This window comes from Neomonachus schauinslandi, chromosome 9 (genome assembly GCF_002201575.2).
Source record: "Neomonachus schauinslandi chromosome 9, ASM220157v2, whole genome shotgun sequence".
NCBI classification, from domain to species: domain Eukaryota; kingdom Metazoa; phylum Chordata; class Mammalia; order Carnivora; family Phocidae; genus Neomonachus; species Neomonachus schauinslandi.
Window position 1 is genome coordinate 71,204,574 of NC_058411.1, and position 23,784 is coordinate 71,228,357.

Sequence of the window (23,784 nt, forward strand, 5' to 3'; positions counted from 1 at the left end):
AGACAAGATCTAGAGCAAACCGGTCTGGTCCACAGTTGTTTTTCTGGAAGAGAAGAAAGTACCGGAGGATTGCCTGTTTTCCCTTCAGTTAATGAAAACTCTTATCTTCATCAAAAAGAAAAGGCTAAGGGAAGGTAAAGACAATCTTTGTTTTCTTAGGGGCAGAGCTGAGTGAAACCCAGACTATCTTTGAAGCGTCTAAAATAAGCCACTGCCTGGTACACATTGCAGAACCATCCAGGTCTCTGAAGATCTACATCCCCTTCAGGAAAATTCCAGCCGGAGTAGCTGGTACAGTTCTATTTTTATATTTAAATATCTATGTCTCTTTTTTCCCCCCCTTTTAACAATCCTTTCCTTGTTCGTAAGCCTGAGTGACAAGAAAGTATCTATATGGAATAGGAATATTTTCAGTTTTCTCTTTTTATCTGACTGAGTCTTTTTTTAAGAGGGTAGGAGTGGTCCTTATTTCAGAAAAGGGCGTTTCAATTTGAAAGACAGTCTCTTAAAATATATTTACACCCACACGTATTTAGAAAGAGAGTACCTTTCGGAGGTGGAAATCCTATGAGAAAGATGGAAAAAGGAGCCAGGCACCGAAACAACACTGAAAAGAACCACCCAGGTGGGAGCGAGTCGGAGGCCAGCCCCGAGTCTGGTTCCGGAGGGGGCGGAGTAGCCCTGAAGAAAGAGATTGGATTGGTCAGTGCTTGTGGTATCATTGTAGGTGAGTCCAATTACTTTTCCCACCCACCACTCCTTCCCTTCTCTGGTGGTCCTCTTGTGGAAACTTAGCCCCTTGAAAGTGCTATTTTTGCCTCCTACTCCCCAAGAAAAGAATTGTCATTCCCCTGTGCTGTAACCCATCCCCCACTGGTCAAGTTTGAGGGGTCTAGGAAGCTGTGTATGCCATTCATCTCTTCCTTCAAACCAGGCTGAGCAGTTCTGTCCAGTGTTCATGGAATGGAGCAGATAGGGCTCACACACGTGGCTGATGGTCAGCATTGCCTGGAAGCTTGTTGAAAATATAGGTCTCCTGGCTCCACACTTGAAGGCTCTGATTGCGTTGGCTTACGGTGGGGCTAGGGAACCTGAATTTCTAGCAAGGTTTCATGCAGCCATCTCTTTAGCGGGCTGTGGACAGGCTTTTGAGACCTACTTCGTAGATAGTCTGTTGGTTTATGTCCTGAGAAACTGTGGGCCTCGGGGATGTGTAATAACAAAAATAACTATGACAGCAGTGGTAATGCCTTGCCCTTCTGTAGCTTTTTCATCTTATGCAGCACTCTCTCTTTGTAAAGTGGTTGGCGACAGTGCTGTTATTCCCATTTCACAGATGAGGAAATAAATCATGGAAGAAAAGGAGAGATGAGATGGATTGTGCCTCTCCCTAAACATAGAGTTTGCAGTTTCTCTGGTTGCCTAGCAAGTCCGCCCATCTCTTAACATTCATGGAAGACCTTATGAGGTTCTCAAAGGGAAATAGGAGTAACTAGAATGACTAGAATGTGGAGTCAAGGAGAAACTGATGGGTAAAATGTGTCCCAGTTGGAAGACTTCGAAGCTGGGGGGCCCGAGTGTACCTGAGAGTGCCAGTGCAGGCCATGCCACCCCCCTAATCCCAGTCTGCTGGGCAGAGGGTCCCAAATATGGTTCCATCTCTAGACAACGTATCTTCCTCTTTCCTGAGAGGCCCTGGAGATGGATGGGCAATGGCTCATTACTGTCCTTACTTCAGAGGGTGAGCGTTTCTTCTGCTGTTTTTGGTAGAGGCTTTACCCTCTTCCCAGAGAAAGGGGCGTGGGATGGTCAGGCCAGATATATTTGTGTCATGTCTCCAGAGTTCTTTTTGAGGGCTTATTATGTCCTGTTGCCCACGAATCAGTGTCTCTGGGTGAGCCTATGTTATATGCAGCAGCACAGAGGCATTTTGGCACCCGAGCAATAGTGACACTGGAGAACACCCTTGAAATCAAATAAAATCAGTACAGTATTCAGATAATCCTCTTCACCTCTATGCCCAGACTTCAGTGATCATGTTATCTCCACTCTGTTTTCAAAATGGAATCCCGTTTTATTTAATTCTCTGGCTCTGGGAAATTTTCCAGGCATCTACAGTTATAATGTTATTTTTAAAATTACAGTCATGATCTGAATCTCTTATTACCTTTTCTTTGCTTCTCCTTTTATCTCAGTTGCTCTAAAGAATGAGATCAGCAGAGTATTCAATATGTACAGCACATGCCAATTTAAGATCTATAAATAGCCCAAAGCCTGTTACCTCTTTTACCAGTTTGACTGATAGGATTAAGCATTTTCCTCCCTTTGGGAAGGTTCTGATTCATACACAGATGTGCACACCCACATGCGCATAAGCACAATCAAACTTCCTTCCTGCCTCAGCCTTGCTCACCCACCCCTGTTCATGTGCAGGTATTCAAGGGTAGACGATATTTTCCTATATACTGAGGCTGTTCTTGGCTCTTTCTTCAACAGTTTAATAAGTGTTGAAAAGATACAATCTCAGATGGGTGAATGTTACTACTGATTTGTCCACAACCTTGTGGATTGCGCTTCAGTGTGAGAATAGTCCCAGTATTCCCATTGACAATACAGTGACAAGAATAGTAACTCTGTGGTGAAGAGAGATCCCAAATAGGTGATTTCAGAGAAATCAGGATGTTTTTCCAAAGTGTGAGAATCTTTGTCGAGTTAAGAGGCATTGTGCTACCACCACTTAAGCTAGGGTGAGACACAGATTTTCCCCTTTAGGATGATAGGGGGCAAAATCCTTTCTGCTTCCCCACCTGCATGGATGTTGAATTTCAGATGTGCCGAGCAGCTGCCCTGTCCTCTTCTAGAGGGGTTTCTGAGTGAATGATAGTGATTCAAGTCTTTTCAAGACCAAATACAAAAATAGAAATGGCATTTTCCATGCAGAATTCAGTGATCTTCCAACACTGTGGAAGAGAGAAAATTAGAAGGCAAAAAGAGAAAGGAAATTTCCTAAGTGGGTCAGGTGATGCGGTATGGGAAAGTAGCATTTGCCCCAAATCCATCTATCTCATACCCAACTTACTTAGAGGGATAAGTTAAACTATGCGTTTTGCACAAGCTCATAAAATTTCATTGACAGTCATCACTGATGATCTAAATAAGGAATAACAGAATGGCAGGTGTTACAGGAATATAGAATGAACTAATAGAATCCCATGCCCCAGGGCGCCTGGGTGGCTCAGTCGTTAAGCGTCTGCCTTCGGCTCAGGTCATGATCCCAGGGTCCTGGGATCGAGTCCCACATTGGGCTCCCTCCTCGGGGGAAAGCCTGCTTCTCCCTCTCCCCCTCCCGCTGCTTGTGTTCCTGCTCTCGCTATCTCTGTCTCTGTCAAATAAATAAATAAAATCTTTAAAAAAAAAAAAAAAGAAACCCATGCCCTAGAGTTACTTATGATCTGATTGAGGAGATGAAATTCATATACATTAAACAAAGAACATTAAAAATTAATGATATGGTTGAGTTGTGTAGGAGCTGAATGAGGGCAAAGTTAAGGTGAATGGTGGGAAACATGAGAGAGAAGTTCTCACCCAGCACTAGATTAATAAACATCTTGAAGGATATGGGAAAAGATAGAATAGAGCAGGTGATTCTGGGAGATTTCATAGGTAAAAGAATAACAACTAAACGGTTATTTCCTTGAGGAAAAAAAAAATGTATCTTCTACATCTTTGAATCTTTGGTACTTAGCCTGACATGGAACAGTAACTCAAATGATTGTTGTACTTAATTGGCTCTTGGACAAAAATCTGAATATGGTAGTAATAAGAAGTGTTTATCTGAAGGACTGTTGGGAACCTGGCTTGAAAAATCTTTAAGAAAGGAATAATTTCATCAGCCTAGACAATTAGGTTGGGCCATTTTAATTTTTTTTTTTTTAAGTAAGCTCTACACCCAGCATGGGGCTCGAACTCACAATCCTGAGATCAAGAGTTGCACGCTGCACTGACTGAGCTAGACAGACACTCCAGGCCATTTTAATTTTTTAACATCACCTTTGCCCTAATCTAACCAGACTATTGCTCTTCATGTACTTGGCTAAGGAAATCTGTTGGCAACAGATGAACTTAGATTTCACCATGAATGTGCGGTCCCCGCAAAATCTAAAGAGAGTATGATGGAGCAGCAAAATTTTTTTAAAAAATATTTTATTTATTTATTTGAGAGAGAGAGAGAGCACAACAGGGAGGAGGGGCAGAGGGAGAGGGAGAAGCAGGGAGCCTGATGCGGAGCTCGATCCCAGGACCCTGGGATCATGACCTGAGCCAAAGACAGATGCTTAACGGACTGAGCCACCCAGGTTCCCCATGGAGCAGCAAAATTTATCAATTAATGATACCTAAGCTACTGTTAAGAGCTATCATTATTTTTTTAAGATTTTATTTTTTAAGCAATCTCTCCACCCGACGTGGAGCTCAAACCTACAATCTTGAGATCAAGAGTTGCACGCTCCACAGATTAAGCCAGCCAGGTGCCCCAAAAGCTGTCATTATTAAGCACTTATTATATGCCAGAAACTTGTGCAATTACCCAACATCAGTATCCTGTTTATCTCTCACAATACCCTTCTCACTTATTATCCCTTCCCCCAGATAAGGAAATAGAGGCTCAGAGGAATAAGCAACTTGTTGAAGTTCACACTGCTAAAAAGTCTTGAAGGCAAGATTCAAACCTAGAGCTTGTCTGAATCCTGAATTGAGCTTTTAAGCATTCTTCTCTACTATTTCTATTTTTTATGTCCTAAAGGGATGCTTTCCTTTAGACTCTGGGCAGAGGTCCTTATTTGTTTTTACAGATGAAGCACTTAGTGGTGTGTTCCCAGCAAAGAAGTGTACAGGGGAGCTGAGCAATCAGCTGGGAGTAGAAGGTAACATTCCCGGTACAATTGCAGTCACACTGGGGGGGGCAGCCTGAGGTTGGCTCAGCTACTACAGGATCTGGTCAGCACAGACCATGCTCCTATTAACTCTCCCACATGCACACCTTTCCTCTATGGACCAGAGTTTTCCCCAGCCATGGTAGAGGTGCCCACAGAGTTCCTGGCTGTTTAGGTCACTTTATACCAGTTACATATTTAGGTACATACCCAGAATCTAGGTCTGGAGGCACCAGGCCAGCTGCAGAGCCTAAAGAAAAAGTATTTATAATATGTCAGACCATTTTGTTTTTAGCATAATGTACATTTATGAATGGACTTGGTATACTTGCTGCAGAACAATACTGAATGCAGGTCTAGCTATTAGACCACTCTTTCCCGGGCGCCTGGGTGGCTCAGTTGGTTAAGCGACTGCCTTCGGCTCAGGTCATGATCCTGGAGTCCCGGGATCGAGTCCCACATCGGGCTCCCTGCTCAGCAGGGAGTCTGCTTCTCCTTCTGACCCTCCTCCCTCTCATGCTCTCTGTCTCTCATTCTCTCTCTCGCAAATAAATAAAATCTTTAAAAAAAAAATAGACCACTCTTTCCCACTAACAAGATGTTTTGTTTTTTTTTTTAATTGTATTTACCGGGGTGCCTGGCTGGCTCAGTGGGTGGAGCATGTGACTCTTGATCTCAGGGTTGTGGGTTCAAGCCCCGATGGGTATAGAGATTCCTTAAAAATAAAACCTTAAAAAATAAAAAATAGTATTTATTGAGCTCTTACTAAATGCCAGTTCCTGTGCTATGAACTTTTTATGTATATTACCTTATTTAATCCTGACCACAATCCCCTGAGAGTAGATATCATAATTATCTCTATTTTTATTATATATATATATATATATATATATATTTTATCTCTATTTTTAAACATGGGGAATTGAGTCACAAATCTGATAGGTAATTTGCCCATGGTCACACAACTGATTACTGAGATGGCCTAATTCCAGAGCCAAAGCTCTTAGCCATTCCTAATTTCTAATCGGCAACCAAGAGAGAAAGGAATAAAGCCAGGGTATATTGTGCGGTGGGGGAGTGGGCCATAGAGGACCATAACCCTAACATCAGAGTCAGGAAAGACCATAGATGTCTGATACTGAAAAGGTTGGTGGGGGGGCCTGGGTGGCTCAGTTGGTTGGGCGACTGCCTTCCGCTCAGGTCATGATCCCGGAGTACCGGGATCGAGTCCGCATTGGGCTCCCTGCTCAGCGGGGAGTCTGCTTCTCCCTCTGACCCTCCCCCCTTCTTGTGCTCTCTCTCTCTCACTCTCTCTCTCAAATAAATAAAATAAAAAAAAAAAAAAACCCAGCCCTAAAAAAAAAAAGGTTGGGGGAAACCTTTTTTTTTTTTTTAAGATTTTATTTATTTATTGGACAGAGAGAGAGAGCACAAGCAGGGGGAGCGGCAGAGGGAGAGGGAGCCCAATGCTGCGGGGCTCCATCCCAGGACCCTGGGATCATGACCTGAGCAGAAGGCAGACACTTAATCAACTGAGCCATCCAGGCACCCCGACTTTTTTTTCTTAAAGGGTATTTTTCAACAAAGAAGTGTGGCTATCTGTATGACCATACTACAATGGCACTGGGCTGACTTGGACATTTTTCAGTCCAAAAGATTTTCAGACCCATGTGTTTTCCACCACTTCAGAAGATTTTACATTTTAGTCTCTAGTATGATGTTTATTAGCTTTCTAATCCCCAAAATGTCTATTGGATGTTAACCAGAGGGATGGAGTGTGACAATTGCTTCTTGATTTTGTACTTCAACTTTTTTTAAAAACATGGAAGGATTAGGATTTGGTTCATTTAAGATAAAAACATGCTTAAAACTCATTGTTCTCAGAGAAAACCCTGAGACAGAAGCCAAATAGGAGGCTTGTCAAAACAAACACACTTGGTGAATAGAGAAAGGCTATACCCAGCAGTGTAATCTTAAAAATAAGTAGCTACCATTTACTGAGCACTACTATGCACTGATAATAGTACCTGATCAGTGCTTTATAAATATTCTCTTCTAATTTCATGTAATTAGTACAGTTATTGACAGGAAGGGTTTGAATGAATAAGTGGGCAATGACAGCCAGGATTCCCCTCAGGTCATTGAACTCTGAAGCCACGGGGCTTAACCAAAATGCTCCACAGCATGTAACTCCAGGCAGCTGGGGACAGAAATCCTGTTGCATGCTTCCTGCCTCCAGGAACCGCGGAGCTCAAGGAGCAATCTGGTTGAGACTGCTACTGGCAGGGCTATAATATGTTCTCCCAAAGAGCAGAGTTGTGCAGATTGAGTGACTAGCAGACTCTTGGCATTGGGGGAAGACAGTAGGAACCCAGCAGGTAAAAAATTGTGTCCAAGAAATGGAACCAAATAGCTCGTCTTATTTAGAAAAACAGCAACAACAAAAATAACCTGTACCCAGATCAAATGACCTTCTTGGGGAGGCTGGCATCATATATATAGCTTTTCTGAATTAAACCAGCTTATTAAAGCGGCGTGGAGGTAGGGGGCACACAGATTGGGGTTTCTCAAGTTGCCTGGCTACCAAGGTTTTCTGCTTTCCTCTGAGGGTTAATCCAGCATCACAGCTACCTGTAAAGAAATACCTCAGGAATTTCTGCCGTTGCTCTTGTTTTGTTGTTGTTAATATTTGGGGTGGTACAGGGGTGTCAAAAAAGCAGGCATGAGCAACTAATGCAATAACATATTCCGAACCACCAAAAACAACCATTCAGGAGCCCGGGGACTAGGAACTATTCCCTTCCAATTTTTAACTCCTGACTGAGCACACAGAGCAAGAAAGACTATGCCTTGCACCCCTCCCAGAACATGCCTGCAGAGGAGGCCCCCCGAGTCCCTTCTCCCAGGAAATTGGAAATGGCAAACTGCAGACTGCTCCTTGGGACAGAGGTAGGAGCTGCTGATCACAGGATTTGAGACTAGTCCATATTTTAACATTCAACAAACACTTATGCAACACACTATATGCTAGGTCCTGTGCTGAGCACTGGTGAATTTTATTTCTAAGAAGCAAAAAGTATCCCTCAGGCCTATATTAAGCTCTTTTATTTATAGAATGAATGAAGTTTGAGCTGAAAAGCTTTATCGATTACATCTCATCCCTCACCCTTTATCAGAGTCACAAGTATTCCCATTGGTTTGCTCCCTACTTTAAATAACCTCAGCGTGAGCAGTGACGTCACTTCTGGGGAGAGGGTTTCACAATATGCCAGAAGATGTTCCAGGCAACCTCACACTGCTTCACGTTGTGACATGGATTACCCAGAGAGAGAACCCTTGCTGCAGAATTATCAATGTACTTTTCTCATCTGTAAATAGATTTTAAAGGTGCCTGTTTGTAGATCTATGAAATGCATAAATGCTTTAGCTGTTTCTTTAGAGTACAATTCTGCATACTTAGTAAGCAGCTGATATAGGCAGGTCAGGTTACCTTAGGGATAAGATGGCTTTTGTTAAGCAGGCTCTGATGCTGGAGTAGAGGGCATATAATGAATTTTTCCATGATTTGTATCAGCGTGTCATTGATAATGTAGCAGAAGAGGAGGGGCTCTGGAGATAGTCTTAGGTTTGCAAACTGCTTGCCTATTTATAAGCTTTGTAACTTGCAGCAAGTTAATTATCAGTTTACTTACCTGTAAGTGGAAGTTTCTTATGGAGTATTAAAATAAGGCTGGTATCCCCTGGTATATATTTAATAAATATTAGTTTCTTTCTCTCCTTAAGCTCCTCCTCCTCCATCACCCTCACTTCCCTCCCACCTCCAATTCCCTGACACACGCTCAGTAATACTGGTTCAGAAATTTAGATTGGACTGATCAGGCCGATGAGAAGAACTGGCCAGTCCAGTCCAAGCCTGACGTATTTATCAACCAGCCAGCGCTTTCCCCTCCCTAGTTGCTGATTTGAGTCTTCTTACTCATCAGCATCCGTCTTGTACTTCCTCTCTTCCAGGAAACTGTGAGCGGCCCACACCAGTGACCTTTCCATTCTTGATATCTTGTCATATAGCACAGTTGTTGTTGTCGGCTCTATGTCCACTTACGTGTCCTCACTTCACACAATTCCTTGAGGGCAGAGACTGAGTCTTAGTCATTTTCACATCCTTGAGTATTCAGCCTGGCACGTGGCAAGGGCTTAGAAAGTATTTGTTGAATAATAGCAGTTAAAAACAAATCATCCATTGGAGATGTTTGACAATGTGAATATACTTAATGCTACTGAACTGTATACTTAAAAATGGTTAAGATGGTAAGTTTAATGTTATATGTTTTTTGCCACAATAAAAATTTTTTTAGCCTAAAAATGAGTTATTCTCCGGGTGTCTGGGTGGCTCAGTTGCTTAAGCGTCCAACTCTTGATTTCAGCTCAGGTCATGATCTCAGGGTTGTAGGATCGAGCCCCGCATCGCAGTCTGCTTGAGATTCTCTCCCTCTTCTTCTCTCTCTGCCCCTCCTTTTGCTTGTGCTCTCTCTCTCTCTCTCTAAAATAAATAGTTTAAATATTTTATTTATTTGTCAGAGAGAGAGAGAGAGAGCACAAGCAGGGGGAGCTACAAGCAGAGGGAGAAGCAGGCTCCCCACTGAGCTGGGAGCCCGATGCGGGACTTGATCCCAGGGTCCTGGGATCGAGTCCCACATCGGGCTCCTTGCCTGGTGGGGAGCCTGCATCTCCCCCTGCCTGCTGTTCCCCCTGCTTGTGTGCTCTCTCTCTCTCACACACAAATAAATAAAATCTTTTAAAAAAAAATCATCCAAATTCCAATCTAAAAGGGACTTTAGGGATTAACCAGATGATGACAGTGAGGCTTGAGGTTAGAACAGTGTTTCTCAATGTCAGTGCTGTTACTGTATGGGCCAGATACGTCGTTGTTGTGGGGGGCTCTCACATGTATGGAAGGATGTTTGGCAGCAGCCCTGGCCTCCACTAGATGCCAGGAGTACCCCTTCCCCCAGTCAATCAAGACTGTCTCCAGTCATTGCCAACTGTCCCCTGGGGCTGGGGGAAATAGTACAAAATTGCCCCTGGATGAGAACCACTGAGATAGACAAAACCTGTCTCTGCTCGTGCCTGGTTCCCCAATAAGACAGGGAGATGCTGGAAGCCAGATGTGAATCTTTAATGGGCATATGTGAGGACTCAGCACTTGTAGCCCCTCAGGCCAGGATGCCTGCCTTTCAGGGGCTGGTGGGTGGTGGTTGGCTCCATCTATTTCATTAAAAGTCCATGTGTGAACAAGTGCTTCCCAATTACCTTTTAAAGCAAGCATGTACAGAGTGGGTGCTCAGTAAATATGTTTTGAGATGCAATTACCTGCTGGCTGCCCACCTGCGGCATCTAAAAATTATACCTAGACAAGCAGACAAATGACTCAGAGAATGCTTCATGGTCCTGGCTCTGCAGTGCTATTTTGGAGCCAAGTCTCCAAAGCAAGCCCGTTCGATTCTTCTAGAGTTGGACTCTATTCTTACTGCTATAAATTCTAGCAATACCTTATATTTGCTAGCATTTCACAGATTAGAAAGTGCTCCCACATGTATGTGACCTCCCTTGATCCCCACAACAACTCTGTGAGGTCGTCAGGGCTGGAACAATTATTCCATTCAGCAGGTGAAGGAAGGGACTGTCAGAAAAATTCAGGTCACATGGTTTGTGGGTGGCAAAGCAAGGAATCAATGGCTCAACTCTGAGCCTAGTGCCCTCTTCACTTTTCAGTAAGGAATCCAAAACAATGAAGTCCTGCAGCACCTTCCACATCTCTATTCTGCTCAGGATGGCAACTCCAAAGGGCACGTGTCAGAGTCTTAACCTGCTGTCACTCTGATGTAGCTATTTGTACGGTCCTGATGGGAAAGTGTATACAGGGTAAGATGCATGGTGAGCTTCTTGCCATGAGGATCAAAGCCCCCAACATACCAGACCCTGCTTCCATGCTTCCCCCAGTCCTGAAAATCCTGAGATCTTCTCAGACACTTTAAGGAAGAAGCATAAAGAATGTTCACCTTAGGGGCACATGGGTGGCTCAGCTGGTTAAGCATCTGCCTTCGGCTCAGGTCATGATCCCGGGGTCCTGGGATTGAGTCCTGAGTCAGGCTCCCTGGTCAGTGGGAAGTCTGTTTATCCCTCTCCCTCTGCCCCCCCCGCCCCCCGCCCCCAGCTCATGTGCTTGCTCTCTCTCTCTCTCAAATAAATAAATAAAATCTAAAAAAAAAAAAGAAAAGAAAGAAAGTTCACCTTGGCTTTCTCTAAACATCATGGAAATGGACAGAACCTCCAAGCCCTAGGAGGAGATCTGACTAGACTCTAAGACTAACATGAGTTATTAAGGAAGGCCAAAACTGGGGCGCCTGGGTGGCTCAGTTGGTTGAGCGACTGCCTTCGGCTCAGGTCACGGTCCTGGAGTCCCGGGATCGAGTCCCGCATCGGGCTCCCCGCTCGGCAGGGGGTCTGCTTCTCCCTCTGACCCTCCTCCCTCTCGTGCTCTCTGTCTCTCATTCTCTCTGTCTCAAATAAATAAATAAAATCTTTAAAAAAAAAAAAAAAAAAAAGGAAGGCCAAAACTTTGTATCTGCGGGTCTTTGGGGCATTAGAAGTCTGTAAATCCATGCCCTAGGGAATTCTGTGATGCCTACAACATTCTAGTGTGGACAGGCCTGGATGTGAGTAAGGCCTTAATATGAGTCACATGGATATTGGCCCACAAGTGGGGAAGTCAGTAGTTACTCATGGCAAACATGGATTTTCTTAATTCCAACATTTTTCTAGTGAAGACTTGCCCATGGATACAACTTGGCCCCTTTTTTAATGGAGTGCTTTGCTTGGCTTTTCTTTGACAGAAGAAGCCAAGCTGGGCCTCATTGTCCAGGCATCCTAGGACTCCTTTTTTACCAAAGATCTATGTGATAAGATGATTATTTTACTAATTGGAGTTGATGACAGGATTGAAACCCTGGCTATACCAGATGGATGGGCATCTCATTCTTGAATGGTTTTATAGACAGAGTCTAAGAGTAAAACAATGGAGAAAAACATCCCCACAGTAATCAACTTTCTTCCAACCTCTCAAGAAAGGTTCATAGTCAAGATAGAAAAGACCTTTTCCACTTCTCCTTTTTCAAAGCCACTCCAGAAAAACCTCATTTGGACAGAGTCCCAAGTGTAAAAGTCCTGTTGTGCAATTTCTAGAGGAGAGGCCATGTGGAGTAGTGGAGAAAACCCAGACTGGGAGTCCAAGGACTTGGCCTCTAGTCCAGGCCTTGCTGCCCATGCAATATGTGACTTTGGTCAAGTCTCCTCACCTCTCTAAAACTCAGTCTTAGTGAAGGTAAATAGGAATGTTAATACCTGCCCTGTGCACCTAAGAAAGTATTTCTGAGAATCAAATAAAGTAGTAACAAATGTGAACACTTTGTAAATCACCATTGAAGGTGGTACGGTGGAAGGAAGGAATCAGATCTGTGTTCCAGTTCCTTAATAAGCATCTTCTCATAATAAGCATCATCTTAGTAAAGCTGACTATTTCCTGGGAAAAGTTTGAGGCTACGACCGAAGATTTAGGTTCTAATCCAGTTACTACTAACTTACTTTGTGGTTTAGGCAAATAACTACCTCTCTGTGTCTCAGTTTCTTTATCCATAAGATAGGGATAATAATACCTCCCTCATTTTTTCCCATTTGGAAAATTGAAATAATAGTTGCCCTATTTTCTTCCCCTATAAATTGGAGATGGTAGGGGCACCTGGGTGGCTTAGTTGGTTAAGCGATTGACTTTGGCTCAAGTCACGATCTCAGGGTCCTGGGATCGAGCCCCATGTTGGGCTCCCCACTCCCTGGGGAGTCTGCTTATCCCTCCGCTCCTCGGCCCACATCCCCCGCCCCCCCGCTCATACTTTCTCTCTCTCTCAAATAAAAAAACTTAAAAAAAAATTGGAGATGGGGGGCACCTGGGTGGCTCAGTCATTAAGCGTCTGCCTTCGGCTCATGTCATGATCCCAGCGTCCTGGGATCGAGCCCCCCATCAGGCTCCCTGCTCCGCAGGAAGCCTGCTTCTCTCTCTCCCGCTCCCCCTGCTTGTGTTTCCTCTCTCGCTGTGTCTCTCCCTGTCAAATAAATAAATAAAATCTTAAAAAAAAAAATCTGTTTAAAAAAAAATTGGAGATGGTAATAATAGCCAGATCACTCTTCAGCAGTGAAATAAGTGGGTTGTTTTATTCATTTGCCTGCAAAACATACTTGATATACTTCACAGGATTTAAGGTTCCAAAAAAACACATATATTGCTCTGTGGAGATAAGTTCTAGATGGATGTCTGACATCATTCAGTAAACATTTATGGAGTGTCTACTGTGTGACACTTTATAGGTGAAGGGAAGCAATAGAGCCCCTGCTGTCATGAATCTTATAGTCCAGTGGGAGAGAGAAATATTAACCAAATAATCACACTAAGATTGTAGATAGTAGGCATTACTTTTGAGTAAATGTAATGTGAAAGTTCTTTCAGCTATGTGTGACATTCCTCCCCCTGCAGAAGCTCCAGAGGCCGCTAAAGTGGAAGAAATGTTATCTGATTCTGGTTTTCTAGGTAGTGGCTTCCTAGAATCAGAGAGACACATTCCTCTCCTTCCTGGTCTCTAGCACTCTGTTTTGGCTAGCATAATTCTTTTTTTTTTTTTTAGCTTTTATCTTTGTAATTTTAGTTTGGTCAAAATTAAGATTGTAGGGCGAAGGGTAGAATCCAGTTTTTATAAAATGAAGATTCTTGTCCCAATGTCAACCTATTACAAACCTTACCATCACTCCAGCAGCTCTATGGAAGGACATATCGAGAATAAGGGGAGGCAGTAAGTGATCAGACCTGCAAATGGCTGTTGGTGTTGCACATCCCATCTTCCAGCAGCTGCCTCCACCTGGAATGAGGAAAGGGACACACACTCTGGAAATGCCATAACAAAAGCTGGAGAACATAAGTGCTTCGTGATCCCCACTGTGGTATTTGTTTTCCAAGAATCCTTAGTGGAACATTGACACTTCATTCCTGAGAAGACAGGATCTCTTCAATAATATTCACCCTTACTTCCTCCCTGTGACAGCCATTCCTGGCTCTGAGACACACCTACCTGGTCCCCCACCACTCCCTTTTCAGTACCTTGCAGACCAAAGTCAAACCTTGTTTTTCTCCTGTACTGATTGTTTTTCTAACCCCTTGAACTAGTTTTATAATCTAGGTGTGTTACTCTTTTCGTGGCTGCCTTTGAAATGCCCTGCAAATTACTTTTCTGATAAATTCCAGCTAGACAAGGAGTTTACTATCACCTTTCGCACTGTTAGCAACCCTGTCTCCAGTTCTCAGCTTCTGGCACTTGGTATCTTCCAGGGGACAGCAGCACATTTCGCTTGGCAGGTTAAGGGTCACCTGCCAGGGTAACTGTGTCCTGAGACCGGGCACACTACCTGAAGGCCTCCTAGTCTCCACTAGCCCAGCCTTCATGCAAAGCAGACATGGAGGCTGGTGGAGGAGAGAGGGGGGCTGAAAGATATCCTCTTGTTCCTATCACAGGACTTTAAACAAATGTACAAGAAAAGGAAAAGCCTTTAAGAACTGGTGGGGCCCAGAATCTCATTTTTCTATCTCTCTTTGCCTAATGTTTAGATCACAAAGGTGAACATGAGGGATTGTTTCTTCTTTTAGCTTCATCTCTGTAGGCAGCCCAGTTCTGTTGGGATAGACTATCTGCATAGAAGGAAGGCAAGTTTAAGACAGATATGCTTCCTTTCCAGCTGCATCCAGCTGCCGATTCTATATGTCAGTCTCACGGTTGCTGCTCTTCCACCTGCCTAGACCCCTTCCCTTTCCCATTCGTCATCTCACGCTGCAGTTTTTTAGTGTGAAAAGCTTATTCTGTATCCCAGAAGAATAAAATGTATTGCTTTTAGAATGTGAATATTCTCTTCTTGTCCCCTTTGACCGAAATAACTGATGCATGGCCTGGGATTAAAAAATGAATTTTGATTTAGAAGTGAAAGTTTCAGGACTGGATTGAGGTTGAGTTATGGTTGAGATCTGAAAGTCATTTTTGAAAGTTGAGTGTAAAATCCTATACTCTGCATCTTGTTCAGCCCAGATCTGGTTCCAGACTCTTTAAGAGAGGCAGTGGGAATTTGAGATGTCCTCAGAACACTGTCAGACCAAGCTGGCTTCATACTCCCGTTCTGCACTTCTACCTGGATCCACTTAGTCTCTGCTTCTTCCCTCAGACTTTTAGTAGAACAGCTGGGTGGGGCTTAAGGAGAGAGCTTTCAAAGCACCTGTGTGGTGCACCCTGATCACCACCTTGAATCACAAGAAGTAGAGGAAAGCTTGGGAAGGAGCATGTCAGGAGCTGCCCCCACCCTCTTACTCCTCCCCTGCCCAACAGACACACCCCAATAGCCAACCATTCAGTCCTTGCTGCCAGCCTCATCTCTCAGGAGAAAGCCAGCCTCTTGCACACGGAAGCAGAAATAGATTAGTGGAAAGCGCGCCGGATTAAGCATCAGGAGATCAACTTCTAGATCCAATTTTACCCATCAGTAGCCGTGGAATTTGGAAAAGGCACTTAACCCCTCTGCGTCTTAGCCTCTTTGCAAAATAGAGAGATAAATACCTGTTCTTCCTCCTCTTCCTGTACTTCATAAGGTTGTTGTGAGGGTCACATGAACCAATGGAGGGGGACGACCTTGCAAGAATATAGTGCTAAATCTTTGCACATATTGCACTTCTACAAACCACTTTGTAGGGCTGTTTTTATAGGGTTATTTCATGTTCCTCGCTAAGGGAGGGGCTGTCCTGTCTGGGGTGAAAGCCAGCCTCCAGGAGTACTATTGATGCTCATAGGTCTTGAAAATCCCCAGTCATGGGGTATGACCACAATCTGTCCAAAATGTATTGCCCTTAGGCTCACTTTTGAAGCTTTCTACCCTGCAGACTGTCTCTGAGAACAGCCTGCTTTTCCAGTCCTGCCATTTCCAGTTAGTCTTAAGACCTTTGTTATCTCAGGTGGACCATGGTATAGCCCAGTAAGTGGGTCTTGAGGTTCAGTACCCAAGCTACCACTTACCACCATGTGGACTTGGGCAATGCACTTGGTATCACTAAGACTCAGTTTCCTCTTCTGTAAAATGGGAGAAATGATATCTGACTCTGTAGGGGTATCCTGAGGACTAAAGGAAACATGTAAATTATTACTAGACATACCTGCCTGAAGGTGATTTATGCATTCCAAAGGCATTTTAGAATCAAACCAGAGATGAGACCACTTCTGCGAATGCCGGTCCTGTCAATTGTGCTGACTCCACTGTCTCCCCCGGCAACCTTGGTGCCTCATGCAGGGAACATCATTGGCTCTGGAATCTTCGTCTCGCCGAAAGGTGTGCTGGAGAACGCTGGCTCTGTGGGCCTCGCTCTCATTGTCTGGATTGTGACTGGTCTCATCACAGCTGTGGGAGCCCTGTGCTATGCTGAGCTTGGGGTCACCATCCCCAAATCTGGAGGTGATTACTCCTACGTCAAGGACATCTTTGGAGGACTGGCTGGGTAAGAGGATCTGTGGAGGCCTGGGTGATCTAGAAGCCAAGGCCAGTGGTTTCCAGTGTGTCAAGGAGAGCTAGAGAATAGGATTCCTCTTTTGCCTCCCTGCCTTGGTTGTTAGTGTAGCTCTGTGTCCCCTTAATTCTCCTGAGGGTGGCAGAAGAACCAGGTTATAGTTTTGACCTCTCTGTTGATCTCAGTGGGCAAGATTCTGTGGGTGACAGCAAACAGAACTGTATGACAACTCTGATCATAGACTCTCAGGGAAAGCATATCACAAAAAAATCCTGACAAATTAGAGTGACCACCTAAGAAACAGGGTACCCTCTTCTCACATGACCAAGGATGATACCTTCCTGCAGGGCCAGGCCCTGATCTTGAGTTTCCTCAGCGTCTGTGGCCCTGCTACTGAGGAGCTGAGCCTCACGGAGGGGCCAAGGGTGTGGAGGGCACTTCCCCCTCACAGCCCCACTCAGTGCTGCGCCTGGCAGTTGCTTAAGCGGCCATACCCTAAGCATGTCCTGGCTGTCAGAATTCCAGGGTTGCCAATTTTATTTTCCACCGCTGGATGCTGGGTTTCAGAGCATAGAGAAGAGATGGTAAAAGGAGAGGGGAGAGAGAAGGAATGCCAAGATGTGTGCTCATACTAGTAGACACTTTGCCCCTCATCGTCAGACCACTCTATTGTCATTGCGGAGGGCTGGCTGTCTGGTTGAGCAGGAGCTGAGCTCCTCAGCATCCCAGAAAACAAAAAGGAAACTCACCCCTTTAGCCCACCCACCTCTCCTAATGCTGCCCAGTGACATGCCCAGGCTTCCCTCCATGACTTGTGAATCCCTGCAATGCATGTTGGCAGGGGTGGGGGTCTCCACAGCTGTCTTGGGTCAAGTTCTGTCCTGTTCCCTCTTCAGGTTCCTGAGGCTGTGGATTGCGGTGCTGGTGATCTACCCCACCAACCAGGCTGTTATCGCCCTCACCTTCTCCAACTATGTGCTGCAGCCGCTCTTCCCCACCTGCTTCCCCCCAGAGTCTGGCCTTCGACTCCTGGCTGCCATCTGCTTATGTAAGTGCCATCTGGGCCTTGCTCTCAGGATGGCCTCTTTCGGCCTTCCTGGCGGCCCACATCTCCGATTCTCCTGCCTCTCCCTCTTTCTTTCCTTCCCTCCTTTATTTTTTCCCCCATTACTTCCCTACATGGGTGCTTTGGAGGAATTGATTCTAAATAATTAGCTGGTGTTAAAAAAAAAGAAGAAGAAGAAATGTAGGTAGCTCAGAGGCACAGTGATTTTCACCAGCAAGGCTCGTTACATCACACACAGCCCTTTCATCTATACTATCTGATCTGAGCCTTGTGACAAATCCATGAGGTAAGCAGGGCCAGTATTATCACTTTCCTAGAGCAGATAAGGAAAGGAGCCAGGCAAGTGACATACCCAAGGTGGCAGGCCCTGAGTGGAGCCTAGGTCTCCTGATTCCTTCTCTTTCCAGCCCGTGCATACACCATACACTGTGCTGGAGGCTCCCTGCTGCTCGCAGGAAGATTTTTCTGGCTTCATCCACTTCTACCTCAGTCTGCCAGCTCACATCTTAAAACTCTTTGGGAGGAGAGTGTAAAGCTGTGAGTTGGGAGAATATAATGCATTGTCTGTGGTCCCCACCCCCTTGACACGTTTCCTGCCTAACTGGGGAGAAAAGCTATACAGACAGGCTCTGTAGTAAGGATTCAATTGCAGTAAAAATTCAGAGAAGGGGGAAAGATGTCTGTAATCTGGAATAGGTTAGAGATTTGTTGTAGAGAAGTTCTGCAACTTGTATTTTTAGGAATTCTCAGGGATCGCAATGGATTAGGGTATTTTATATCTTTTAACCAAAAACTAATTTCTTTTTTTTTTTTTTTTAGATTTATTTCTTTATTTTGGTGGGGGGAGGGGTAGAGGGAATGGGAGATAAGCGGACTCCCTGCTGAGTGGGGAGCCCGACAAGGGGCTGGATCCCAGGACCCTGAGATCATGACCTGAGCCAAAATCAAGAGTTGGACACTTAACTGACTGAGCCCTCCAGGCGCTCCCCACAAAACTAATTTCTAAAGTAAATATTTGGATTTTTTTCAGAAGCTCCACTTTTGGAGTTAACATGATCTCTGCCCTACCATACCTTTCTTTTTTTTTTTTTTTTTTTTAAGATTTTATTTATTTATTTGAGACAGAGAGAATGAGATACAGAGAGCATGAGAGGGAGGAGGGTCAGAGGGAGAAGCAGACTCCCTGCTGAGCAGGGAGCCCGATGCGGGACTCGATCCAGGGACTCCAGGATCATGACCTGAGCCGAAGGCAGTCACTTAACCAACTGAGCCACCCAGGCGCCCCCTACCATACCTTTCAACACACATACACTTAGCTGAGAGCAGTGACCATCCAGGCCACACCCTTTCCTAGGTCTTGACACTTTCCTTCTGTCATGCTGGTGGGAAAGGGAGGGACGGTTCACTTGCCCACCCCAAAGTCTCTCACAGGGCAGCCAGCTGGGATCCAAGGAGTAGTCTCCTTGGCAAGTGTGCCCTCTTTGGCAGTGATATTCAGCTCTGGGATAGACCCCTACCATCCAGACAGGTGGTACTATGGGGTCACGATACTTGTTTGGGCTGTATTCCTTTTGCTTGGTCAGGCCTGCTTATGGCCCTGGAGGCAAAGGAATGTGGGCTCCAGAACCAGGTTGCCTGAGGGTATATCTCTGCACAACTTTCTAATTGTGGCACGTGCTTGGCAAAGTTCCACACCCCACCCCACTGTGAGATGGGGGTTGTCATCCTGCCTGCACAGGAGGTCATGGTTGCAAGGATTGCATGAGACAACACATGTTCTTAGCACAGGGTCATGCAGTCACTGAGGGTGGTCACTGAGAGTAGTCACTCAGTCCTTCCTTGCTAGCTGGATCCAGAGCTGGGAGGGAGGGGTGTGGGGATGGGCATGGGAATGTGGAAGAGTTGCTGTTTCTGCCATAAGCCAGGTTAATAGGGGTGGGAAGGGGGACACCATAAGTGCTGGCCACTGCTATTTCAGGGTCTCGTGCACGCAGACGCGGCTTCCTTTTTCCTGCTGATACTGCTGAAGTGTCTCAGACAAGAGGCCACCCTTACTCTCCAGTGAGAAATTGAGTACCTTAAGACTGGCCACCAAGGAGAGAAACCAGGCCATAGGGTGGAGTTCCCTGGACAGCTGACCCTACAACTTCCTTTGCCTTCCCCCAACCTGCCAAGGGTAGGTGACCCCTATGCAAAGATGCTCTACAGTAATATAGCCCCATAGATGTCCCCTCAGGACAGGAGATTAGGACTGTCTCCTAGAAAGGCAGGTTGTTCGCTGTCCCCTTCACAGCCCACCTCTCACCTTGACACTCCTAGCACCAAGCAAAGGAGGAATTTAGAAACTCTGATGACAACATGACAAAGTCCTCTCCTCTCCCAATTCCTGCCATCCAAGGTTCAATAGAGCTTATCTGGTTTGTCCTCTGCCTCCTAAGTAGAACTGCAAGATTATCTCGAACTTAACATTGGTTAATCTTGTCCTCTAGAGACAGGAATTTTTCAGTGTCCTTGAGATAGGTATTCAAGTACTTTTTCACCTTCGCAAGGAAAAAAATCTTCTTAAACCCAAACTTATTTCTCCTTATTCCTTTTGGGGGGAATGGAAAACAGCTCCTCACCTCAGCCCATGTGCCACCGCCTTCCTCCCAGATGTGAAGGCCATGTGGAGCCCAGGACCCCTCTCCCTGCAGGGGTGTATGTGCGGATATAGCCACACATTCACTTTTTCTCACCAAATACTCCCAACTCCTTCGAGTCTATGCAAAGAAAGGTTCTGTTTTGGGGCGCCTGGGTGGCTCAGTTGTTAAGCGTCTGCCTTCGGCTCAGGCTATGGTCCCAGGGTCCTGGGATCCAGCCCCGCATTGGGCTCCCTGCTCGGCGGGAAGCCTGTTTCTCCCTCTCCCACTCCTCCTGCTTGTGTTCCCTCTCTTGCTGTGTCTCTCTCTGTCAAATAAATAAATAAAATCTTTAAAAAAAAAAAAAGAAAGAAAGAAAGGTTCTGTTTTCTGGTTTATTGAATACTTTTTGGAACCTACTTTCACAGGCCCTTCAAATCATCTCTTAAGGCCCCTCAAATCATCACAGTGAAGAGGCACCTGGGTGGCTCAGTCTGTTAAGCGTCTGCCTTCGGCTCAGGTCATGATCCCAGGGTCCTGGGATGGAGCCCCTCATTGGACTCCCTGCTCAATGGGGAGCCTGCTTTTCCCTCTCCCTCTGCCCCTCCTCACCACCCCACCCCCCAACTCATGCTCTATCTCTCTCACTCTCAGATAAACAAATAAAATCTTAAGAAGAAAAAAAAAAAAGGTATCCCGTGAAATAGGAACCAGTCAGTCAGGAAGGCTTGATGGGTTCTACTTTCCTTAAATGCTGTTATCTTTTTTTCCAGCCACCCTGTCCTCTTAGCAGGTGCCAGGCCAGCTGGCTGTGTGAAAATAAGCCTGGTGTTCTGAGGCAGGAGAGCCAAGAGTGGCCCAGTCCAGCTATATTTTTGAGAGAATCGGTGTTGAGCTTGGGCTCTTCTGAATGTATTTAAACCAGAAGCTCTGCTTTCTGCTGTGTCATTTTGGCATGCCGAGGACAGGCTCGACCCACTGTAGGATGAGAGTTTTTGAGGGAAAGTCCACCCTCTGTGGAGAGGTCACTGGTATGTCATGGAGGGAGCTGGAGGACGGAACCGGGAGCCCAGCAGGGAGAGCCATGTGGCAAAGCCCCTGCCTGGCGTTGGCTGTGGGAGGGAGGAGATGAGGTCAAGTCTGGTCCTGTGGTGGGGCCAGAATACATCGAATACATTGGATGAAAAATGGTGGTGGGACAGCCAAATGGGGGTGGAGAGGTGGAGAGAACCTGCTGGAACTGGCTTGCCTGCAAGGAGCCTTGGGGGAGGGAGAAGGAACTGCAGATTTGGATCTGCTTATGCAACTGCAGCTGCCACTTTGAGTTATGCTATTATGTAGGTCAAAGCTGATTATTCACTGCTGAGTCAGCAGAATATCCCTAGCCACCAGGCAGTAAAAAAAGAAAATATTTTACATTTTAATTAAATGAAAAGCTTTCTCCCTTCTCCAGAACAAGCATATTAGTGGGAGGAGGGACTTAGGAAAGAGGGGAATAGGAGGTGTTGAAACTTGGTTTTGGTGCCTTCTTCTGTGATGTGCTTGGAGTGTTTCTCTTTTCTTTTTACTACTCTTCTCTTTTTACTACTTTGTAAATAAATGACTATATTCTCTCTAAGAGATTCAAGTAATATATAAAGTGAGCCGACTGTGAAAGCTTCCCCTTACCTTCACCCCTCTCCCCTGCCCAGTAGCCGTGCTAACAGTGGATAGGTATCCTTCCAGTTCTAAATAAAGTGCATCCCTCCATGTGTGTGTCTGGGCAGATAGACATCATATGGATAGGTTATTTCTGCAGCTTACTGTTTTATCATTTAGCTGTATCTTTTGGCTACTTCCTGAGTTTCTAGTTATAAACAAAGTGGTCCCAGTGACACTGAAGGAGCGTCAGGTGTCCTGGGGTCCCCCATTTGTGCTTCTCGCTCCCTTACTCTAGGTTTTCCTTCAGGATCTTTTTGTCTCCCTGTCCTTGGGACTGGGTCACCTTTCACTCAGGCAGCTCCTGGCCTCCTTCCTCTCTTTGGGGTCTGGGGTCATGTCCAGGATCTGAAGTAGAATATTTTTCTTCTCGTTCAAGTATCCTCTTTTCCCTGAATGCCTGTACTAAAGAAGCTCCTTCTCCTTTCTCTCCCTGAGGGGACAAGAGTGCCCTACATGCATTTCACAAGTAAAAAAAATGCTTCTTATCTTGTTTTCTGTCTTTCTACTGAGATTCCTAAAAGGCTGTTTTTTTAGGGCTTCAGATTTCTCCTCCTCCTTTTTCTTCTTTTTCTCCTTCTTCTTTTTCTCCTCCTCCTTCTTTTTCTTCTTCTCCTTTGAGCAGTTTAGAAGGGAAAGGACTTTCCTGTATATGTATAACTTTTAACCCTGAGTTGCTCTGCAATTCCTCTATGGAAAGTTCCCAGGTCCTTGATGCAGGATGCTATGATCGATAAACTGTGTGTTGTTTTGCAAGTCTCTTACAAATTAATCCCTTGACATCAGAGGCTTCTAGTCTTTCCTAACTTCTAAGTCCCTTAATCTCGGTTCATTTTCCTTTGAGGTTTCACATTCTGTAGCCCCAAATTTATCACCATGCACTAAACCTGTTGCCTCAGATGCCTAAGCAGCAGTGCCTTCTTGCCCTCCTTAGCCCCCAGAGTTCTTGGGGTGTCTCATAGTCCTCATATATATGAATCCAGACAAACACAGACGACCTATATTTGATTCCCATACATCCAAGTCATCTTCCTTCTCTGTACATCTTCTAGCTAGCCAGCATTTAAAATCTAAATACAGTTGACCCTTGAACAATGCAGTGGTTAGGGACACTGACTCCCTGCACAATTGAAAATTCACGTGTAACTTTTGACTTCCCCAGAACTTAACTACTCTTAGCCTACTGTTGACTGGAAGCCTTACCAATAACATAAACAGCCAATTGATACATATTTTATATGTTGTATGTATTTCATATACCGTATTCTTACAATGAAGTAAGCTAAAAATATTATTAAGAAAATCATAAGGAAGGGGCGCCTGGGTGGCTCAGTCGTTAAGCGTCTGCCTTCGGCTCAGGTCATGATCCCAGGGTCCTGGGATCGAGCCCCACGTCGGGCTCCCTGCTCCGCGGGAAGCCTGCTTCTCCTTCTCCCACTCCCCCCGCTTGTGTTCCTGCTCTCGCTGTGTCTCTCCGTCAAATAAATAAATAAAATCTTTAAAAAAAAAAAAAAGAAAAGAAAATCATAAGGAAGAGAAAATACATTTACAGTACTGTACTGTAGAAAATCCACATATAAGTAGACCTGGTCAGTTCAAACCCATATGTTGTTCAAGGGTCAACTGCATATTGAAAAATCTCTTAATTTTTTACTGAATGGTCAATTTGACTAAAACCCCATTTTTCATTTTTATGATTCATAAAGACTAAAGTTATTTTGTAAGTGGCTTCCCAGGGAAAAAAGAAAGAAACTGCAAATCTATCAGTTAATCACCAGATTGAGCTCCTACACTGAGAGGCGATAAGGCATTATTTATACAGAGTCTGGGAAG

The 23,784-nt window shown here is 45.0% G+C and overlaps 1 protein-coding gene across 1 annotated transcript in view; it reads left to right on the forward strand.

Moving 5' to 3' along the window:
- Positions 1 to 341: 341 nt before the first annotated feature.
- SLC7A8 (solute carrier family 7 member 8) overlaps positions 342 to 23,784 on the forward strand; it is a 48,522-nt gene continuing 25,079 nt past the window's right edge. The window contains exons 1-3 of the mRNA XM_021695410.2: positions 342 to 727; positions 16,356 to 16,560; positions 17,466 to 17,617. Of these exons, the coding sequence (XP_021551085.1) occupies positions 568 to 727; positions 16,356 to 16,560; positions 17,466 to 17,617 (517 nt within the window). The 5' untranslated portion in view covers positions 342 to 567. The remainder of the gene's footprint in view (positions 728 to 16,355; positions 16,561 to 17,465; positions 17,618 to 23,784) is intronic.